This window comes from Stylophora pistillata, chromosome 3 (genome assembly GCF_964205215.1).
Source record: "Stylophora pistillata chromosome 3, jaStyPist1.2, whole genome shotgun sequence".
Classification (NCBI taxonomy): Eukaryota; Metazoa; Cnidaria; class Anthozoa; order Scleractinia; family Pocilloporidae; genus Stylophora; species Stylophora pistillata.
The window spans coordinates 48,333,242-48,352,092 of NC_142521.1; the positions used below are offsets into that span (position 1 = coordinate 48,333,242).

Genomic DNA, 18,851 nt, shown 5'->3' on the forward strand with positions numbered 1-18,851 from the left:
CATGATTTGTGCGCGAACAGTTTTTCGACGGCTAAAGGAAAATTGTGAGCTTTGTATGTTTAATTTGAGATGGGAAAGCGTTCTCCTCATGATAAAGAGGAAAAGATAAATTTCAGGGAAGTCGCTAAAGGGACATCCCACGCAGTAAAATTTCTGACGCTAACCTGTTTCAGTATAAACGTTGTCGTCCTACGCGCTGCAATAGAATATTAAGTAACGAAGACAACAGCCAGGAAAGGCTTTTTTATCAGCATTGTACTTAATTCGGTCCTGTAAGCACATATAGGCAGAAATTTTCCTCAAGCTTCTCTTTCGGAATACCGTTTGCCTCTCGGATCAGATAATCGTTCGTTGAAAAACATATTTTCTCGCCCAATGAAGGTTATTGTTTAAATATTTTCCCGCCTAATGGGGGATATCATATTCCGTTTTAACAGGTGGAACAAACATTTACAAACAGCGTATCATCAGCAACGATTCCCTCTTACTGAATGTTGAGTTCTAGGTGTTATCATTTACGATTCATGGAAAATAAGGCGGTCCTGCCCACTTTATAATAAGTGATTAAAAAATGCCATAACTGTTGTGCAGAGGTTATTACAAAATGCGTCGTTGTTACAAAAGGCCACAGAGCAAAGTGAATACGTTTTTCGAATCTTGCAACACAGTTTTATTCCACAATTTATGTATTTACTGTTTCCCTCTTGCAAACGGCAATGATTTGTTAAGCATCATTTTCTATTGTTAAATGAAGAGAGGGACACAACATTCAGACAGTTATACCAGATTGACAAGACCCACGAAACATTATAACAGTGCCTTTGAGATATCACCAAAGTATCGGAAGAGCAGAGCGCGATATTCGACGATAATCGTTTGCACTTGTTGCCCAATACTGTATGTTTTCGTGGCAAAGTTAATTGTTTCTATTCTCATCAAGATGTTGTTACAAATTAGGTAGACCGACGATTATTACGAAATGCTGAAGTTTTTATTACAAAATGCCTCGCTCGCCTTTACTACAAACTGCCTCAATACTCAGAACAAAATGCACGAGTTATTAAAAAATCCTACAGCCTTCATTACAAAATCCTTAGGTTATAACAAAATGAGAAGTTAGCACAGAATGCCGCAGAACAAATAACACTTTCCGCACTTTATTATGTAAAAAGTTGTGGCTCAATGAGAGACCATCGCACTTTGTGATAAAATAAGCTGTCGTCAGTTAGTAATCGCACTTGCAACTTGTAACAATAATAATGTTAATTATACTAATAGTAATAATAATAATGACAACGATAAAAAGTAACAAAAATGATAACGACAAAGAAAGCAAGTGATAATGTTGGTAATGGAAAGAATGTAAATTGTGATCATAATGAAGTCTCAATGTAAATAATGTGTCCCTCAAAGACTTCGAGATCTACCTGCGCAAGTGTAGTCGTTAACTCTATCTATGAGAACGACTCTGAGGCCGCAAGATATAGTGTAAGTAATAATAAACGTCTGTAATGGCAAAAGTTTGTTTTGGAAATCGGCTGCAATCCGTATTATTACTACGTAATAGTAAGATGTCCTTATGGCGTGAAGTTTGTAGTTATCACCATAGTTAATCCCCTCGATTAACTATGTTATCACACAAACCGGAGCTCTTCACCAGTCGTGAAATTACTATCTTATGTGGGGAGCTGGGTTGGCGTAGTGGTGAGAGCGCTCGCCTTCCACCAATGTGTCTCGGATTCGATTCCCGGACCCGGCGTCCTAAGTGGATTGAGTTTGTTGGTTCTCTACTCTGCTCCGAGAGGTTTTTCTCCGGGTACTCCGGTTTTCCCCTCTTCTCAAAAACCATCATCATTTGAATTTATTTAATTTAGAGTTTATTTGGATTTACACACGACCCCACAAGCTGTTCAGCTTTAAACATTATCGTGTCTAAATAAAGGTGTTAGTACAAAGCAACCTAGTTCGATTTTCATAACACAGTATCTTATCAATCATCTCTTGACGACTCAAATGCTTTCAATGCTTGCGATCCATTCGCTGTTACTGTCTTTTTTTTTCAATACCCTCCCCTTCCGAGAACCAAACTCTGCCCATTTTTCACCCTTCCCACAATCCACCTCTAACTTCTAACTTCTGCTTCCTCGCCTAGCAACAAAAAAAAGGCCACTGGTTCCTTCTTGAGAATAGCTCGAAAATCACATTTGAAAATTGCATAGAGAGAACACCTTTTCTACCTTTTCTCTATGAATGAAGAAAAGAGTGTTTTGTGAGAGGGAAAAATTTCAATTTGTTGATTGAGGCTAAAACACCGAGTTGTCTCATCTACATGACAAAGCACTTCGTTATTATATATTTGTTATTATTTTTTTCACTAAAACTTTTTCTTGCTGGTTGATTCTGTTTTAAAATATATTTCAAAGACTTCAGGAATTGAGGGCTAGTCCTCATCCTAGAGCCCAAGCTTCCCTATGGAATAAACTTTACGGAAATTACCAGGCCATTGTCTAGGCGACGCTTACGCGTTTAACAGGTTTCAGAGCCTAACGATTTTCGCTCCGCATTCCAGCTGAAGAAGCTGATTACCGTCACGTACGGGAGCGACTAGTGTCCTTGTAAATTTATAGTGTTAGGAGCCCGGCCAGTCACTGAACGGGGTCCTTCTGACTGTCTTGATCTTGGCCCTTCTCATGTGAGTAGCCAGCTGCAATGCCCGTCCTTCCTTCCACTGCTTGTGCCACAGGGGTTTCACCAAGTCTCTGTTCCAGTCCCCTCCATGATCTTGATGCAAGGTACTCCGCTAAATCAGAGATTTTTACAAGGATCAGTTTCTAATCACTGTTGAAGCATTATTTTACAATAAGTGGTGGCTATTTGTTTGCTAAATTCTCTCAACCGATCGATGAAAATTCTTTCCATTCTATCTCTTTTTGTAAAAAAAAAATTACCACTAGCTTAGCTCTATTTCAAGACACAACGAACACTTCAATTTTTTAGAGCGAGGAGAGAACGAGGTGCGAGTCACACGCGAGGGGAAAAAGCTGCTCCTCCCGCGCGCAATTCCCGCCCTCCTCGTTCTCGCCTCGCGCTGGACTCCGCTGGCCTGACAAACGCAAAAGGACGCCTGTTATGCTGGTTAGAAAAGAAGAAACTGGCAACAAGAGTAGTCTTCCTCGCATGCGCTAAATTTTCGTTAATATAATCAACCCAAAATTATGGTAAGAGGGAAAAAGAAAAGAAATGAAATCTTCTGGAAAAATTGTTTTAAAACACCTCATCAACGACAAGAATCAAGTCCGACCTGCCGAAGTGTGGTGTTGAGTTGACAAACTTGTTTCCTGATTTCGCTCGACCAGTGATCTTGAAGAATTCCCTGGAAATAATCATTGAAAAAAAACAACTTAATTTTGCATCCTGTGAACAGTCTGAATGAAACATAATATCAGCAAGTTGGCTGCACTTCAAATAACTTAACGAGTACTATGCTCTAAAGGTGTCGAAGATTGTAAGTCCCCACAGTAACCCTATCGGAGGGTCGTTAGATCATAGCCGACAAACACATACCTCTGTCCACGTCTGATGAACGATAAGTGGGTCGCAGATGTCCAGTCACTAGGGAAACATCTGGGATCTCACTGGATTCATCCATATTCTGTAGAGCAAACCAACTTGTGCGTAAATATAACAACTATTTAGAGAATTGTTCTAGAGTGTCAATAATGAAACGGAATGGCTTCAATATGCCCTGTAATTGGTTCAAAAAATTGCACCACCTCGGCAGCCAGTCATAATTAAAACCATTATTATTATTATTTCATTTAATCCTCTTCGTGTTGTGAAACACATAATTTAAAACCTATTACTCGAATTTCCAGAGCTTGAGGCCGGTTTCCTGTCTTTTGGTTTTGGTTTTGTTATTTGACAAATTCCTGTAATGAACAACAATCAGTCCGTCTTTCCCAGCGTAATATGTCCCATTTTCCAGAAAAAATTAGCAACAAAATATATCCTGACGCTGCGTTAACTCTAGAAAGAGAAGCACCTTGCTTCCCAGAACTCACACGCGTCGGATCAATCTCGCTCCCAGAGCTCACGCTCCCCTAATCAAAGAGTGTGGGTGAGTGTGACCTCTGGGAACAAGATTGCCCTGGGAAATATTTTGACCGATTTCTACTGACTTGCGCAACTACAAGACGAGACTGTTCGTTTGATTAAAAAGGGGTAAGTTTCTAAAGAAACTGTGGTGCCGCGTCGGTGGGAGTAACAAGGAAATATAGGTTTAATCAACTGAGTTCATCCTGTAAATTGGTTACCGTAAAGAGCTTCAAAGCTGACGTTTCGAGCGTTAGCCCTCCGTCAGAGGGAAGTTTGATTGTCCAGTTTGCACTTGGAGCAATTTTCAATTCAGTTTCAAACATTGAACACCAAAACCAAAGTAATCACAATAGCCAATCAGAAAAGAGGTGAACATCAACATTAGCCAATGAGAGGCGCTTGAAACGCACGAACACGTCAGTGACCGAGTCACAATTGGTTTCAGTCTAGCATCTGATTGATTAAGAGTGTGGCGAGAGTTTTTTTTTTCACAGAGCGACAAAAGGCCAAACCGAAAAAGCACCAATTATTGCGATACTTGAATGAAAATTGCTTTCTTGACCCTTTGACTCCTAAGAGAGACTAGCATCTAATTTCTCCTTAAAAAAAATAACCTGTGAATCACACGTAAAGGTCATGTCATGTAAAGAAACGAAACGATCATCAACTAAAGAAGCTCATGATTGTTAAACTTCATACCTTAGGAAAGGTAAGGAGAACTGTACAGGGAATATGCATACTGATGTTAGGGTGTAAAGAATGAAGTCAATTGAGTCTCTTGCTTACCTCTTCTACTTCGAGTTCAACTGAAGCACTAGCTCCTGTTGTCGTAAATAAAAGAATTTTCAATTATTATCGGTACCAAGAAATCATTATTTTTCTTGCAACTTGCAAACCTACACGTGCTGCTTTGCAAGTTGCCAAATGAACGGTTTTATTTTTTGACATGCAATCAGTATCTTTGCAAGTAAGCGGGAAAATTTCCTTCTATCTTTATTCACTATCATGATCAAACATTCAAGGCTACAGATTGTCTATTACAAAACCTTTCCTTAAACTCTGGTGTAAAAAATAAAAAGGGTTTACCCCACAGGTAACCCAGGCTCACTGCTTGTGTCACGCACACATGGTTAAATACAGAGAACATATGGGGCGAAGTTTAGGTATGGAAATTTGCTTGAAAATGGAAATAAAAATCAATGGAACTTACCATGTGGCGATTTGTTGCTGTCCTTAATATGTACACGAAGTTGCGGGAAAAATACTCTTCTTCACCTTTCCTTCATAGTTCCATCTACTATGAAGGAAAGGTGAAGAAGAGTTTTTCCCAAAACTTCGTGCACATAATTATTAAGGACAACAACAAATCGCCACATGGTAAGTTTCATTGATTTTTATTTCCATTTTCATGCAAATTTCCAGATCTAAACTTCGCTCCATATGTTCTCTCTATTTAACCATGTGTATGTGACACAAACAGTGAGCCTGGGTAACCTGTGGTTTACCCAACCAATCTCAAACTCAGTATTGATTGACTTACAAAATCAAATTTAGGATATCATATAACAAGGGAAAGAGGTACAATCTGTCATAAATTTATATTAAATGTTGTACAATCTTAGACCAGAGGGCAAATTCTTTCTTAGGTGTTAAATGGAGAAATTTAAGCACTTGAAGTTTAAGTTGAAAACAGCAAAACACAAACCTGGTAACAGTTCCCTAAAGTCTGTTATATAGTCTCCTGTCCACTCCCGAGTTCTGTGATGAAAGACACATATCATTCTGCATTTTTACAAATATCAATAAAATTACCAAAAGAAACCGTCTGAGGTTTCAGTATGATGAGATTCTTATTATTACTGTACTATTGTATTGTAATAAACAAGTTTTCTTTCCACCAGTTTGTGATTGTTTTAGAGAAACAGTATGAACAAGAAACTTTGAGTTCCCTTGCAGCTCTCTTTTCAGTACCTTCTTTGAATATGTAATAAACAAAAGTCTGTATGCAGGAGTATGGAGATTTTCTCCATAACTAGTGGGGAAAAAGTTTGGAGCAGTCTCTTGAGTAAGATGAAAACTAAATGTCTTAAATCAATCATTTCTTAACACTTCCCATCTCTCCACACATTGCTTAAAAGAGGCCATGGCTATAAACAATAATATGATGTAGTTGATACTTAAATCACCTCATACCTCAAACAGGCCAATTCCATTTCAAAAGGAGTAACTATTGGTTTATAAAATTCCTGTAAGACATAACAATGTTAAAAAGTTAACCACAAAGTTTTGAAAGACTAGAAGCCTGAAAAAATTAGAGGATTTATTGAATAATGTTTGCTGTACCTGTGAGTCAATCAGAGTGTTTTCAGGGCAAGCAACCAACACAAACACATCCACCTCCATAAAGTTTGCCATTTTTGCCACATTAAGCTTCCCCATGACAAACAAATAAGACTGAAATAAAACAAATCAGTATTCATAAACCTAATTATGTTTGTTGATTCTTAGCTGTTCACAATATCACGATAGTGACTGAATTGACAGGACTCTGTGCTGTGGAATGACAGGTTGACATTTGCAAGCTCTGTTAGGATTGTTTGTGTCATTTGGTGTTCTTGGGTGAAATAATTTTTCAGTCCCAAAATCACAGAGAGCTGTCAAGGAAACATACATACATACATAGGTTAATTAACCACTCCCCATAGGGGCTTTTCAGGGCCAACACCCACCCATCCCACTCAGGGGAGGACACCACCACACAGTAGTCTCATGCGTGGGAAATTATCATCTCCTACCCCTGACCTTGATGGAGATGGGGCCTACGGTTTATTCGTCCTTATCTGAGAAGACTACAATATCTATCCATTTCTTGATTATAGAAAGGTAGCAAATTCTCCTCCCCAGTTAGCTCAATTGGTTAGAGCACTGGATTGTTGTGCGGGAGGTCGAAGTCGATGGTTCGAGCCCCCGCCAGACCAACACTCAAGGTCTTAAAATAACTGAGGAGAATGCGCTACCTTTCTATAATATCAAGAAATGGATAGACACTCTAGTCTTCTCGGATAAGGACGAATAAACTGTAGGTCCCGTCTCCTGCATCTATTAATTAGTTAATTCGGTTAGGCAGGGGATGTTAAAGAACCCAGTCACGAGATTACTGTGATGTGGTCTGGCCTGTTTACTGCGAATTGGGGGGAGGGGGCATCTTCAAATACGTTTCCTTTGATTGTTTGTAAAGTGCTGATGCAGTCCGGCCAAAGTCCCCCGAAAAGTGTTGTGATGCGCATTTGATCATATCCACATGTTAATTTGCGCAATATAAATATTAAATTATTATTATTATTATTATTATTATTATTATTATTATTTTAAGACTATGAGTACTGGTCTCGCCGGAGCTTGAACCCTCGACCTCCCGCACAACACAATTCGGCGCTCTAACCAATTAAGCTAATCAAGATACCCTGTGTTGAACAGGCATCCCAACCAGAAGTAACACCAATTCCCCCATCCGGTCTCTTTAACCTATTGACGTCCAGTGCGCCCGTATGCGCCCATGGGGACCCACACCCTCTCTACGCCTTGTGACGTCATCACTTTTAACCCTGGAGCACGAATTTGAGCACGTACTTGAACAGGTTGAAAATATCTTACAAACGATACCAGAATGAGTGCAATTGAGTGAAGGAGACTGGAGAAATAGCCAAAAAACCATGTAACTTTGACCTGAAAATCTGGACGAAAATCTTGTTCCATTACCCACCTACCTTTCTGAGCATGTGGTTTGAAAATAATGAGTAGTTTCTGAAAAATCTCTACACCAAAATGAAGCCTACTAAATTTCCAGCAAGTGAGGAGAAACTTCAGGCAAGGAGAGGGGAAAAAAAGGGCAGGAGAAAGAGAGAAAAGTAAAAGTCATAAGTGGGGCATTACTTTTCAACCCAAAAACTATCTCGAAATTTTGCTTTCTGCATGTGCCCGAGATTTTCAGGCCACCATTTTGCATTTGGATCAAAAGGCCGTCAAGTGTATGAGCTGTCAAGGGGTTTTTGGTAAGTTTGAGCTTTTAAAACCACAACAGTGACCCGAAATCTGCTCAACTAGCTTCAAAACACAGTTTTCCACAAAAGCTGCGGCCATTAATGGGTTAAGTTAAAAAATATGAAAAAATAATGGACCCTTTCTATCCCAATCTTTAAATGTAAATTCTCTCAACCATCTCTGTCTGTCTCAACATCTTCCACAAAATACTAGTCTAAGATTAATTTTAGCTGTGAGAATTTGTTGTTGAGTTATTTAAAGTGTATCCTTTACTTATTTGAAATTTGTCTTAAGTTTATCCACATCACCTTTCTACTTGAATGGATAAAGTATTTATATTGTAAGAAATTCCATTTTGGTCACTTCTAGGAGTGTGGGGTGCAGGTGGGAGGGAGGGGTGCAGGTCGGAGGGAGGGGTGCACATTGGAGGGAGGGGTGCAGGTTGGAAGGAGGGGTGCATGTCGGAGGGAGGGGTGCAGGTGGGAGGGAGGGGTGCAGTGTATAAGACAGTGCAAAATTATTTCACTTGGCCGAGGGAAAAAAAATCACAAGTAAATCGTATTTAAAAAAAACTTCAGTGTTGTTTCTTATGCAAGGTAGCACTAAAGTTGAAGTTGGTTGTTAGAGGTATTCAAAGACAATGCAATTAAGCTCATTTGAATCCTCATCACAAAATTTATGCAACTTCCCACCAGCAATATTATTACATCACATTTTTTTCCTTTGCTCAAAGTAAATCTTACCTATAGGACTTTTCTTATATCTATTTATTAACATAAGACTTAGGTACCTTTTTTCCAGCAAGCTTTACTACTTGTTTCAATCTTTCAATAACTTTTAAATAATCCGCTGAAAGGACAAAAATGTTCAAATGTTAAAGATCCCAGGGGTTTCAATAAAATTTCAAGTAGGCAGCTGGTTAGTGAGAGTAACGGACTGTACCAACAAGCGGCTGTCAGGCCCCTTAATCTAGGGGGGTCTGGGGGCATGCCCCCCCAGAAAATTTTGACATCTGGAAGCTCTGAAATGCCATTTCTGGAGTTCTGGAGTTCTGGAGACCAAACTGAGTGCAAAAGATAAAGGAAAACTCCCTATCAACAACAACATTTTTTTTTTATTTTTACAATACTAATACACTGAAAATGGAAGTTTGCATGCATTTCCTAGAAGTTTAAGGTCATTGTCACTAAAATAAATGGAGCTTAACAGATTCACTTACTACCGGTAAGAAAGTGTCCAGTTGCATTTTTAATCTTTCATTCATTTGTCTTTGTTTTTTTCCCACGAACCCATAAACAGTTTGCGGGTGAAAAACATTGCAAGCTTCTCTGCCTACCCACCAGGACACCCGCTAGACAGGTGCCCTGGTAAGCATGCTAAGATCAATTAGCTGCAGCTTTTAACTCAGACTTCAAATGCAAGTGGAAAAAAAATGATAAAACGCTTAAATGAGCATCCGATTTGTTTTCGTTCTGTTCTTTTTGTAAAACCATGAAACAAGCAAACGTGGTTGTCATTCAAGAAAATGCAGCTTTCATTCAAGGTTCGATTTATCAGGCCACAATGAACTCCTGAACATGATAAACAAATGACGGTAATTAGATTACGTACTTTGCACATAGTTGAATTTTTTGTAAACCTCTTGCGTTCTAACACCACCCCAAAATCAGTCGAGTGCTGTGACCAACGAGTTGCATCCGATCTTTTGATAATTATTTAATTTTGAAATTGAGGTAAAAATTTCATACCAAAATGAACTTTAATTTAGTTTTCAGAGAATCTTTCTTTAATTATTTAAATTTGGGGAAAATGTAGCCGACTTCTCTGAGAGAAGTAGCCAACGCTTTTTGTCGGCCGTCAGTGCTTATTGAAAGCCCTGAGATCCTATTTTAAAAGGTACACAAAAGGGTTCCAAATGGTAATGAAAGAACTCTATGCCATTCTAAAAGACTGTTTTCACTTATTGAAATATCATTGTGTTGCTTTGCTTTAAGATAACAATCAATAGCAAAGGCAAGTATCTAAATTAAAAGATACAAAGTCAAAGTTGCCCTGATGATTGTGTCCTTTATTCCAACAACATGAAATTAGTATTTTGACAATAATCTGACTTGTTAATTATGTAGCACAGTTTCCAGGCCAAATAACTCAAAACAACCTTTAAATAACAGGCACTATACTAACAACACAAAGAAAGCTACCTAACTGTTTGCTATCTTCAATATTTGATCATCATGATGATGAACAGGAGTCCATTTTGTAATCATAAGTTAATCACACTGTTACTGACCTACTCCTAATGTACCCACTACTATTCCAACCACTTGTGCATCTTTGGCTCGTTGTATCATATAATATCTGTAAACAGGAGACAACAAAATGCAGGATTTCTTTATGAACATTGACAACATATCAAAGAACAGTTTCAGTTGAGTCCAAATGCTATAATCTCCAATGAATCTTTTGAAAGCCACAATTTATTATTTACCTTTTCATAAGTGCCTTATTCACATTCAGTGTCTCTTTTCTGCCAATATTGGTGCAAGGATCATATGAATAGAACTATCAGAGGAAAAAGTGATTCTTACATTAATGTTGAAAAGAGGTTTAAATCAGGAAAGAGTTTACTGTAATCACAAGCGGAGATCCACTCATCTGGTTATCTACATAGAAATGTGTGCTGGATAAGTGCATGTTCAGACTGCAAGCAAGAATGTTTTTTGAACTGCTTTGTAACTCTTACATGTTTGATCATATTAGGGGGCTAAACTAGGTGGACAGGATCAAGAAGAACACTTGATTAGCAAGGTTGAGAATGGTGGTCAAATTCATAATCAAAAGATCAGAACAATCCTTTAGGGATTAAGGTATTCTTTACATTTAAGGCATGGGAGTATGTCAGGTGAATATTCGGTGAAAGGTGCAGATTCAAGCCCAGAAAGGAATCATTTTGTTGTTTTCCTGGACATCACACTTTACTCTCCCAGTGTTTCTCTTCACCCAGGAGAGCTGAAGTGCAGTCAGAGAAATGTAACCCAGGGTAGACTCAGTTTTAGTCGTTTTCTTCCCTCATTGATTCCTCTGAGAAAGAAAAGGAGTTCAAGGAAGAGTGTGTGTTCATTTCCTGAACAGTGGCTGGTAATTTACACCTGGTCAATACAAGAATAAGCCAACAAATCTTGACAGGAGGGAAGGGAGCGGCCTGTGATGGACAATTTCCATTCTATGTAACCTTAGTTTCCATAAATTCACTGTAAATGATACCTGACATGTGTTATATGTCATCATCAAATTGTGCAAACACAAACTTTCACTGCCAATGAAAAATACAGCAAAGTCCTTCAAGTGTGTATCTGCCGGAAGATTAAATTCACGTCCAAACCTAAAAATGGTGAAAGTAAAATTAGTGGCCAACGACACTTGGCCATACTACACTAGATGGGTTGAAATAAATAAGAATTCGAGAATCTTTTCAACTGGATTTGTTTATATATCCATAGCCATAGAATGAAAACTTAAAGCTTCATCTTAAAGCAAGGTTGTAACCAGAAACACATCCTGAGGTAAATAGAGATAAGAATTCTCATATACTCTTGAATTTCCCATTAGAAGCCTATCTTTCTGTGTCAAAGTCCTTTTTAGAAAATACTCTCTTAGTCAAATCATCACATTTAACTCACCTACAAAAATAACCATTTTTAACACGCTGAATATTCCCATGACCTTCAAGAGAAGTCATTTCAACATCTACTTGTAATGTTTCAGCTGATGATTGTGTTTGTTCCATTCTTATGCCCTGGGAATTGATCTCATCGACATTTTGCTTATTTCCTTGCGACAGGTCCCCTTCTTGATTGAACGTGGAGCAGATGAGCTTTGCGAAAACAGCATTAGAGTAATTCTGTTTGATAGAATTCTGCAATTCTCCTAAATGGCAGCAAATACCAGTCATAAGCCTATAGGTGGATTCATGCTGACGTCATTGTTTACATTTTTGCTCATTTGCATACAGCTTTGCGCAAAGAAGGAAGCGTGTTAGATACAAATTGACTTCAGGCAGCTAAAGAGCTAGAAAACCTTAGTACATGCTGAAATTTTTAGCTCTTTGGGTGTAATATTCAAGGAGAAATAGTCCATCAAATACAGCAAAATTTCTGGGTGGCAAAAGCGCTAATGAGCTCATACATTCTATGTAAAATTTTGAGTTTTTAAACCCGTGTTGCACAAAAAGTATTCAATGCATCAGGCTCGTATTCATTGGCTGAGTTAATTGTACTTTGGCCTTTCAATATTCAGAACTGATTTATTTTTAACTCCATCAGAAACTGAATTGCTTATGCTAATGAGGCAAATATTGTAAACAAGGATTCCCCTATAGCATCACCCAAAACCCTTTAACTCCCAGAATCTGAGAGCTAACTCCACCAACAAATAACAGAAAGATATTAATAGTATATAGACCTTTATACTAAAATTTAAATTTACAACATATTTCAAGTGATGATCAAATAGTTTCCTTACCCATACAATGATCGTACACCACATCACAAAACACAATCACTTTGACATCAGTATCTGGAAATAACTGTCCAAATTGTTCCAGGCAACTCTGAACACTGATTGACCATTTACCAAAAACATGCAGCACGGGAAGTCGCTGTGTCCTGTTTGAAGACATGAGCTGCTCTATTAAATTTCTTTCTTTGTCAAGGTTTTTGAAAATGCTATTAGAAAACTAGACTTGTCAAGTTTGATATGATCATCATACTTTACACCTTGTATCTTAAATTAGTTTTACCTTTCCTTGTTTTATTAAATGATATATCTAGTCCGATGTAAATAGTTTTAAATCTTAATTTCAATCTTATATCACCTTAGTTACAGTAGATGGTATTATCTTAACTTTAGTTAGTTCATTTTTATTTTTATTTTCTGTTATACCTACAAACAGTAGTTTGAAACTAGCTGGTGAGATTGTTCTCACAAAAGCTAAGTGTATATGCACAATAAACTTGACCTGACTTAAGCTTCTCAGAAAGCCAAATACATTCTTGGCCAGTTAAAAATGTAAAATAAACGTATGATGTGACAGGAGCTTAAAATCACACCAAAAATAGTTTTTCATAAAATTTCTAAACACCTCAAATACATATTTAAATGTTGCTGTACTTTATTTAGAATCCTTGTCACTTGAGTACAAGCCTCAAGTCACTGAAGAAAAGTAACAACAGCAACAATGAAAAATGAATAAAAACAAAAAACTCAAAATTTGAGTCAGTTTACCAGCCACCCAGTTGTTTTACCCTTCAGCCACTACATTAGGATCTTTAGCTTCATGTTATTCACCTGGCAGTTTTATTTCGTTTACTTACTGACCTAACCAAGCTGAATGAAAAATCACTCAACTTGAGTCAGTGTGCCAGCCACCAAGTTGTTTTACCCTTCAGCCACTACATTAGGATCTTTAGCTTCAGGTTATTCACCTGGCAGTTTTATTTCATTTACTTACTGACCTAAACAAGCTGAATAAAAAATCACTCAACTTGAGTCAGTGTGCCAGCCATCAAGTTGTTTTACCCTTCAGCCACTACATTAGGATCTTTAGCTTCAGCTTATTCACCTGGCAGTTTTATTTCATTTACTTACTGGCCTAACCAAGCTGAATAAAAAATCCCTCAACTTCAGTCAGTGTGCCAGCCATCAAGTTGTTTTACACTTCAGCCACTACAGTAGGATCAGTTTATTCACCTGGCACTGTTGTATAAAGGCCAGATAACACTCTCCAACAGATAAATTGCTATCCAGCTGATAAGTGATAGCAAAATGTATTGCACTATCCATTGGATGGCAATTTATCCAGTGGACGGTGTTATCCAACCTTCCAACAACCATGGCCTGGCAGTTTTGTTTCATTTACTTACTGGCTTAAACAAGCTCTGCCATAATGAATAATAAAATCTGCCTCAACATGTTCTGCAGCAATTTCATCAACACAACAGCTAAAAAAGGACAGATGGTGATTAAATAGAATAATCAATATGCAATAACATAAAAAAATTATAATTCCAAGGAAAAAATACTTCTTCCTGAACTTATCAATTCCCAAAATCCATTTTATTGTACGTTAATGAAAAGACTTCTCAGGTTTCATTCATTGTCACTATCTAACTTCCAATCACCTTATATTCTTTCCACTTCAAGCTATTACTATGATGAATCATTAACCCTTAATGACCTCTGAGTGACTAGCATCTAATTTCTCCTTAAAATATCACCCCTGAATCACACATTAAGGTCAGGAGAATAAAGGAAAAAATCACCAACTAAAGAAACTCTTGATTGTTGAACAAATTCTCCTTGTCAGCACCTTGGAAAATGTATAGAGAATGGTATAGGGCTAAGGAGCTTACAGCTGTTCTGTTATTCATACATACTTGTTCAACCTAAGCTGTTATCTCCCAAAGTAATCATTATGTGATGTAGAATAATGGGCAAGAAAGATGTGAACATGTAGGACAAATCTAGCTGTGACATTATTAAAAAGAAAAGCATAGAGAACTAATGATTATATATTTAGTGTTTGTCATTCAGTCTGTCATCCACTTTGTCATTACAGCAAGGGGTCAATTTACCTTCCATATGAAGTATCAGCTAACACAAACACTCTCTTCCCCGTCAGCTTTTCAATCAATGAAGCAACAGCAGCTGAATCAGTTAACAGAGAGTCTGGAAACTGGAGTGCAATCTGAAAAAAAAACAAAACAAAATTCAGGGTATTGAACATATTGAGTTGTTTCTTTAATATTGCATGTCAGGACTCGACACTAATGGTAGCCACCTAGCCACAGAATAGCAGAAATTCAGTTTTGGCTGATGGTTTTCAATTTCCACTTGCCAGTTTGGCTAGTAAACAAACTGAAATTGTCACAACACCTAAGTTGTCCCTCGCCATTTGGCTAGTACATTAAAAAGTCAGTGTTGAGCCTTGTATGCGCATCTTGGCTTGTAATATAAGGTGCAATAATAACACTAATAACAACAACCATCATTTTTTTTCCAATTGATACGGTAAACAACTGAGTTGAATACAAAATATACGATTTTAAAGAATTTAGAATAAAAAAATATGCGCCTGGAGAGTTTTTTCCTTAGAAAAAAAAAAAAAAAAAAAGACGGAAAAGAAAAAGGTATAATAAGTGTTTACTTTACAACAATGTACCTGGGACACTTACAAGCGAGAAGGGTAAGATTTCCGTATAAACCCCAAACTTCATCATACAAACGGTTCTTGGGTAGAAGAAGCAATAGCGAAAACAATAGTTTTCCCAAAGGAGTAACGCTTTGTTTCACACGGGAGCGACCCAAGCCAGACCAGAGCAAATCACTCACCTTATGAAAACCATGACTCCTTATGACATCCACGCACCTCGAAATTTCATAAAACTCCTGTTTATCTTTTCTAATACTTACAGCATCATCAGTAACATTTATTTTTCTTTCTATAACTTCCTTTTCAACGCCACTAAACTGTAATGCAGATAAACCACCTGAGTCTGCCATTTTGATGATATTCTATTACACCACCTACTTACCCTTTTGGGGATATACCGCCGACCTAATCTGAGCCAGTTTCACGAGCGCGGCTTAGTGTTAATATTTATCATATAAGGGGCAAAATTACTGAATTGTGATTGGTCAAGACTGAGAGCATTTTTTTCTTAATTTTTGTAATTGCCCCGGGCAAAATTACTTGAAAATGATTGGCTAAAAATCGCTTAGCAACGGCTGCCAAGGTAAAGAAATTTCTGTTTGTTTTGTAACAATGGCGTCCCGTTTTGCGCGAGATCAGTAAGAAAACATTTTGCCTCTTATATTATAAACAAGTAATCACATGGTTCCTCGTAAAATTAAGGATTAATATCACTTGTGTTTTTGGAAGTTGCAGAAATTGCCCGGGTCGCGCAGCGACTGGGGCAATTTCAGCAACTTCCGAAAACACGCGTGAGATTAATTCTTAATTTTACTCGGCCCCATGCGATTACTTATTTACGCGACTCGGGCAGTCAGAGCGCCAATGACTAAAATCAACCAATCAAAATGCTCTATTGCCGGTCAATATTCTCTCAGTATTGGACCGGGCACTGTCCCGAATGGTCCCGAATGATACCGCACTTGTGTCCCTTTGAACTTCAGTCGTACAATAAATCTCTTATTAACCAAGCTTGCTCCGGACCGTACTGGAAGAATATCGGCCCTCGGTCTTTTTTTGTACGGACCTTGCTGCGCTCGGTCCGTACTGTCAAGACCTCGGGCCGATATTCTCCCAGTACGGCCATCGCGCTTGGTTAATAACATATAAGTATTAGTTATTGGGACATGATATGGACCTAACATGAACGCTTTAGCGACTGTTGGAGATCGCGTAGTTTCGCGTGGAATAGGTGGCGTCCTTTGTAACTCATTGCTCGTGCAATCGTGCAATGGCTTATTAATCGAGCACTCGATCGAATGGAGATAAGTGATATGAAGCTACAAATTTGAAAATATCTAAAAAAAAATACAATGTCTTCTCTTCGGATTCATTCAATCATAATTATTTCTTTTGCTAGTCACGCGATTCCAAGGGGAGAGCGTGACCGTTCACACCAAAGGCACAATTATTGAGAAATACTCTTAAAAGATCTTCGGGTTTTAATTTATAAGTTGCACTTTTTTACCATTTCTCTCGTTCATGTATAACGTGCTATTATCTTGCGTCTGCGGATGCCTATATTCTTCAAAAAACTTTGCATGGCTTGTTGTTTGAATTTCACTGAGTAAACTAAACTGTCACGGAGAAACTGCGAGAATTTAAAAGAAAAATGGTCAAATATTTATAGCTTTGAAGATCAAGCATACATTTTAGTAATAAAGCAGCTCACATACGTGCTCTAATTCTTTTGGACTCCATGTTTCAGTAATCTTTCTCTTGAGTAGAACAAAAAAATATATCTTTCTTAAAGATTCTCTCATGCTTCGGTAGGAAGTAGATCACCGACCACGCAAACAGATCAAAATAGTTAATCAAATTGACGGAAAATCATGCATGATTACAAACGGGAAAAGTAATTTTGCGTGTTTTTCACAAGCACCCAACTAGGAGGGTTGAAATTGGAAAATCACAAAACAGTCTTCGAGCAAACAAACTATTAAAATGTGAGACACTTGAGCTTGAAAATTTCAGTCTTGAAATTCCCCTTTTTTATTACCATAAAACGAAGAGAAACCTCAGGCCTGATAAACTGTCAGTTACATGAAAAGGCTGGCGCACTGGAGACCCTCTGGCTGTCTGTTAACGGTATGATGGGCAGATCGCAGGCCCTTCGGATCTGATCAGTAATCAATAGTATCTCAAACATTAATTTTGAAGCATGATACCAGGAACTGTCTCGCTCTCATCGTCTACGGACTTTTTCAGCTTAAATTGCTATTGTTCTCAGTTTTAAACAAAGATTTCCCTCAGGTAACCATTACCCCATGTTAGCCATGAAAAAAGATTCAACTCCTCAAACAACTGAAATTGAAGATGGCTGTTATTAAGAGAAAAGAAAAGAGAGTAACCATACGAAGAACTCAACCATGTTAATACTTATGTACAGAAAATTTGAACTCTAAAGTGGAACACGAGTTATCATTCTTGGGCAGAGACAAAATTTATTTGGCACGAAATCTCAAGTTGTTCTACAACTTGCAGCAAATCCCCGTATTTGGCATTCCTGGTTCAGTCTATTATGTGCCTTCCAAAGTAAAGCTGTTTTCCTGAATAAAGCAATCTTTTCTCGCTCCTCCTACCCGTTTCGACTCTATTTACGAAAGGGGTTAGGAGGAGATTGAGCAAGCGTCACCTCTCACGGCTACTTGTAACTGATTCGTAGAGAGTGAATAACGGATGGATACGAAAACACTGAACATATACTTTATTATCTGTTCGTTACGAAATTTCTCCGTGGGCAAGAGTACATGAACTGATGTTCTCTTGCCGCGGGTTAATTACAGTTGCCTTTTTGGTGCATGTGAAATATGACAATCGATAGAAGCAATAGAAGTTCTACGCATTATTGACCACGCTTGTTTGGTCAAGAAAATTGGATGTTGGCAAAACTCTTTTTTACGTTTTATGGACCGAAAGGAAATCGAGTTCCATGAAAAAAGCAAAAAGGAACGAGGCTAATATCCATCCATCTTGACTGAACAAGCTTGGTCAACAGATGTTTTATTATATAGCAAAAACAATTCGCTTTTAAGAAGAATCATGAATAAATTGTTTATTTCGAGAACCTGGAAAGAAGGCCAACTGTGTTTGTAGCACAGTAGACCCATGAGAGTCGTTTATATTTTGTTTTGACTGTCTTTTGCCGCTTTTTGTGACTCCATCGCCGCCGACATTGTCCAAAATTACAAACATTAGGACCGCTCCACGCCATTATTTACTTGATGATGATGATGATAGAAGGTTTATTAAAAAGTATTCAAAAATGGCACCCAAGTGGTGAAATACATGTGAATTTACAAGTATACTTTAAATATTTAAAAAATACGAAAATCTTACATTTGACTTTAAAATTAAGAGTCTAAAGGGACTGGGAATTACAAGAATCGGCAGTTACATACCAATGAAAAACGCTTAGGTTTGCTTGACTACAAGAACTGGGCGTTAGACGCCATTGTTGGAAAGA

General features: G+C 37.9%; 1 protein-coding gene across 1 annotated transcript; it reads right to left on the reverse strand.

The window, feature by feature from the left end:
* Positions 1–969: 969 nt before the first annotated feature.
* On the reverse strand, positions 970–15,719 carry LOC111337825 (2-(3-amino-3-carboxypropyl)histidine synthase subunit 2). The gene is made up of 16 exons (XM_022944201.2): positions 15,526–15,719; positions 14,769–14,881; positions 14,058–14,135; positions 12,658–12,800; positions 11,817–12,063; positions 11,401–11,518; positions 10,625–10,698; positions 10,427–10,494; positions 8,927–8,985; positions 6,439–6,549; positions 6,289–6,341; positions 5,801–5,853; positions 4,882–4,916; positions 3,565–3,652; positions 3,302–3,373; positions 970–2,800 (listed from the first exon to the last, which is right to left on the reverse strand). The coding sequence occupies exons 1-16, from the start codon at positions 15,694–15,696 to the stop codon at positions 2,646–2,648; spliced, it is 1,638 nt and encodes a 545-aa protein (XP_022799936.2). The 5' UTR covers positions 15,697–15,719; the 3' UTR covers positions 970–2,645.
* Positions 15,720–18,851: the final 3,132 nt, after the last annotated feature.

Bases quoted from the DNA above. Each gene is read 5' to 3' on its own strand.
- LOC111337825 (XM_022944201.2), bottom strand. From the start codon at position 15,696: ATGGCAGACTCAGGTGGTTTATCTGCATTACAGTTTAGTGGCGTTGAA. The intron at 14,136-14,768 runs GTAAATTGACCC...GTCCTTTTTTAG, and splicing joins GCTGATACTTCATATGGAAG to CTGTTGTGTTGATGAAATTG. The intron at 11,519-11,816 runs GTGAGTTAAATG...CACCATTTTTAG, and splicing joins AAAAATGGTTATTTTTGTAG to GTTTGGACGTGAATTTAATC.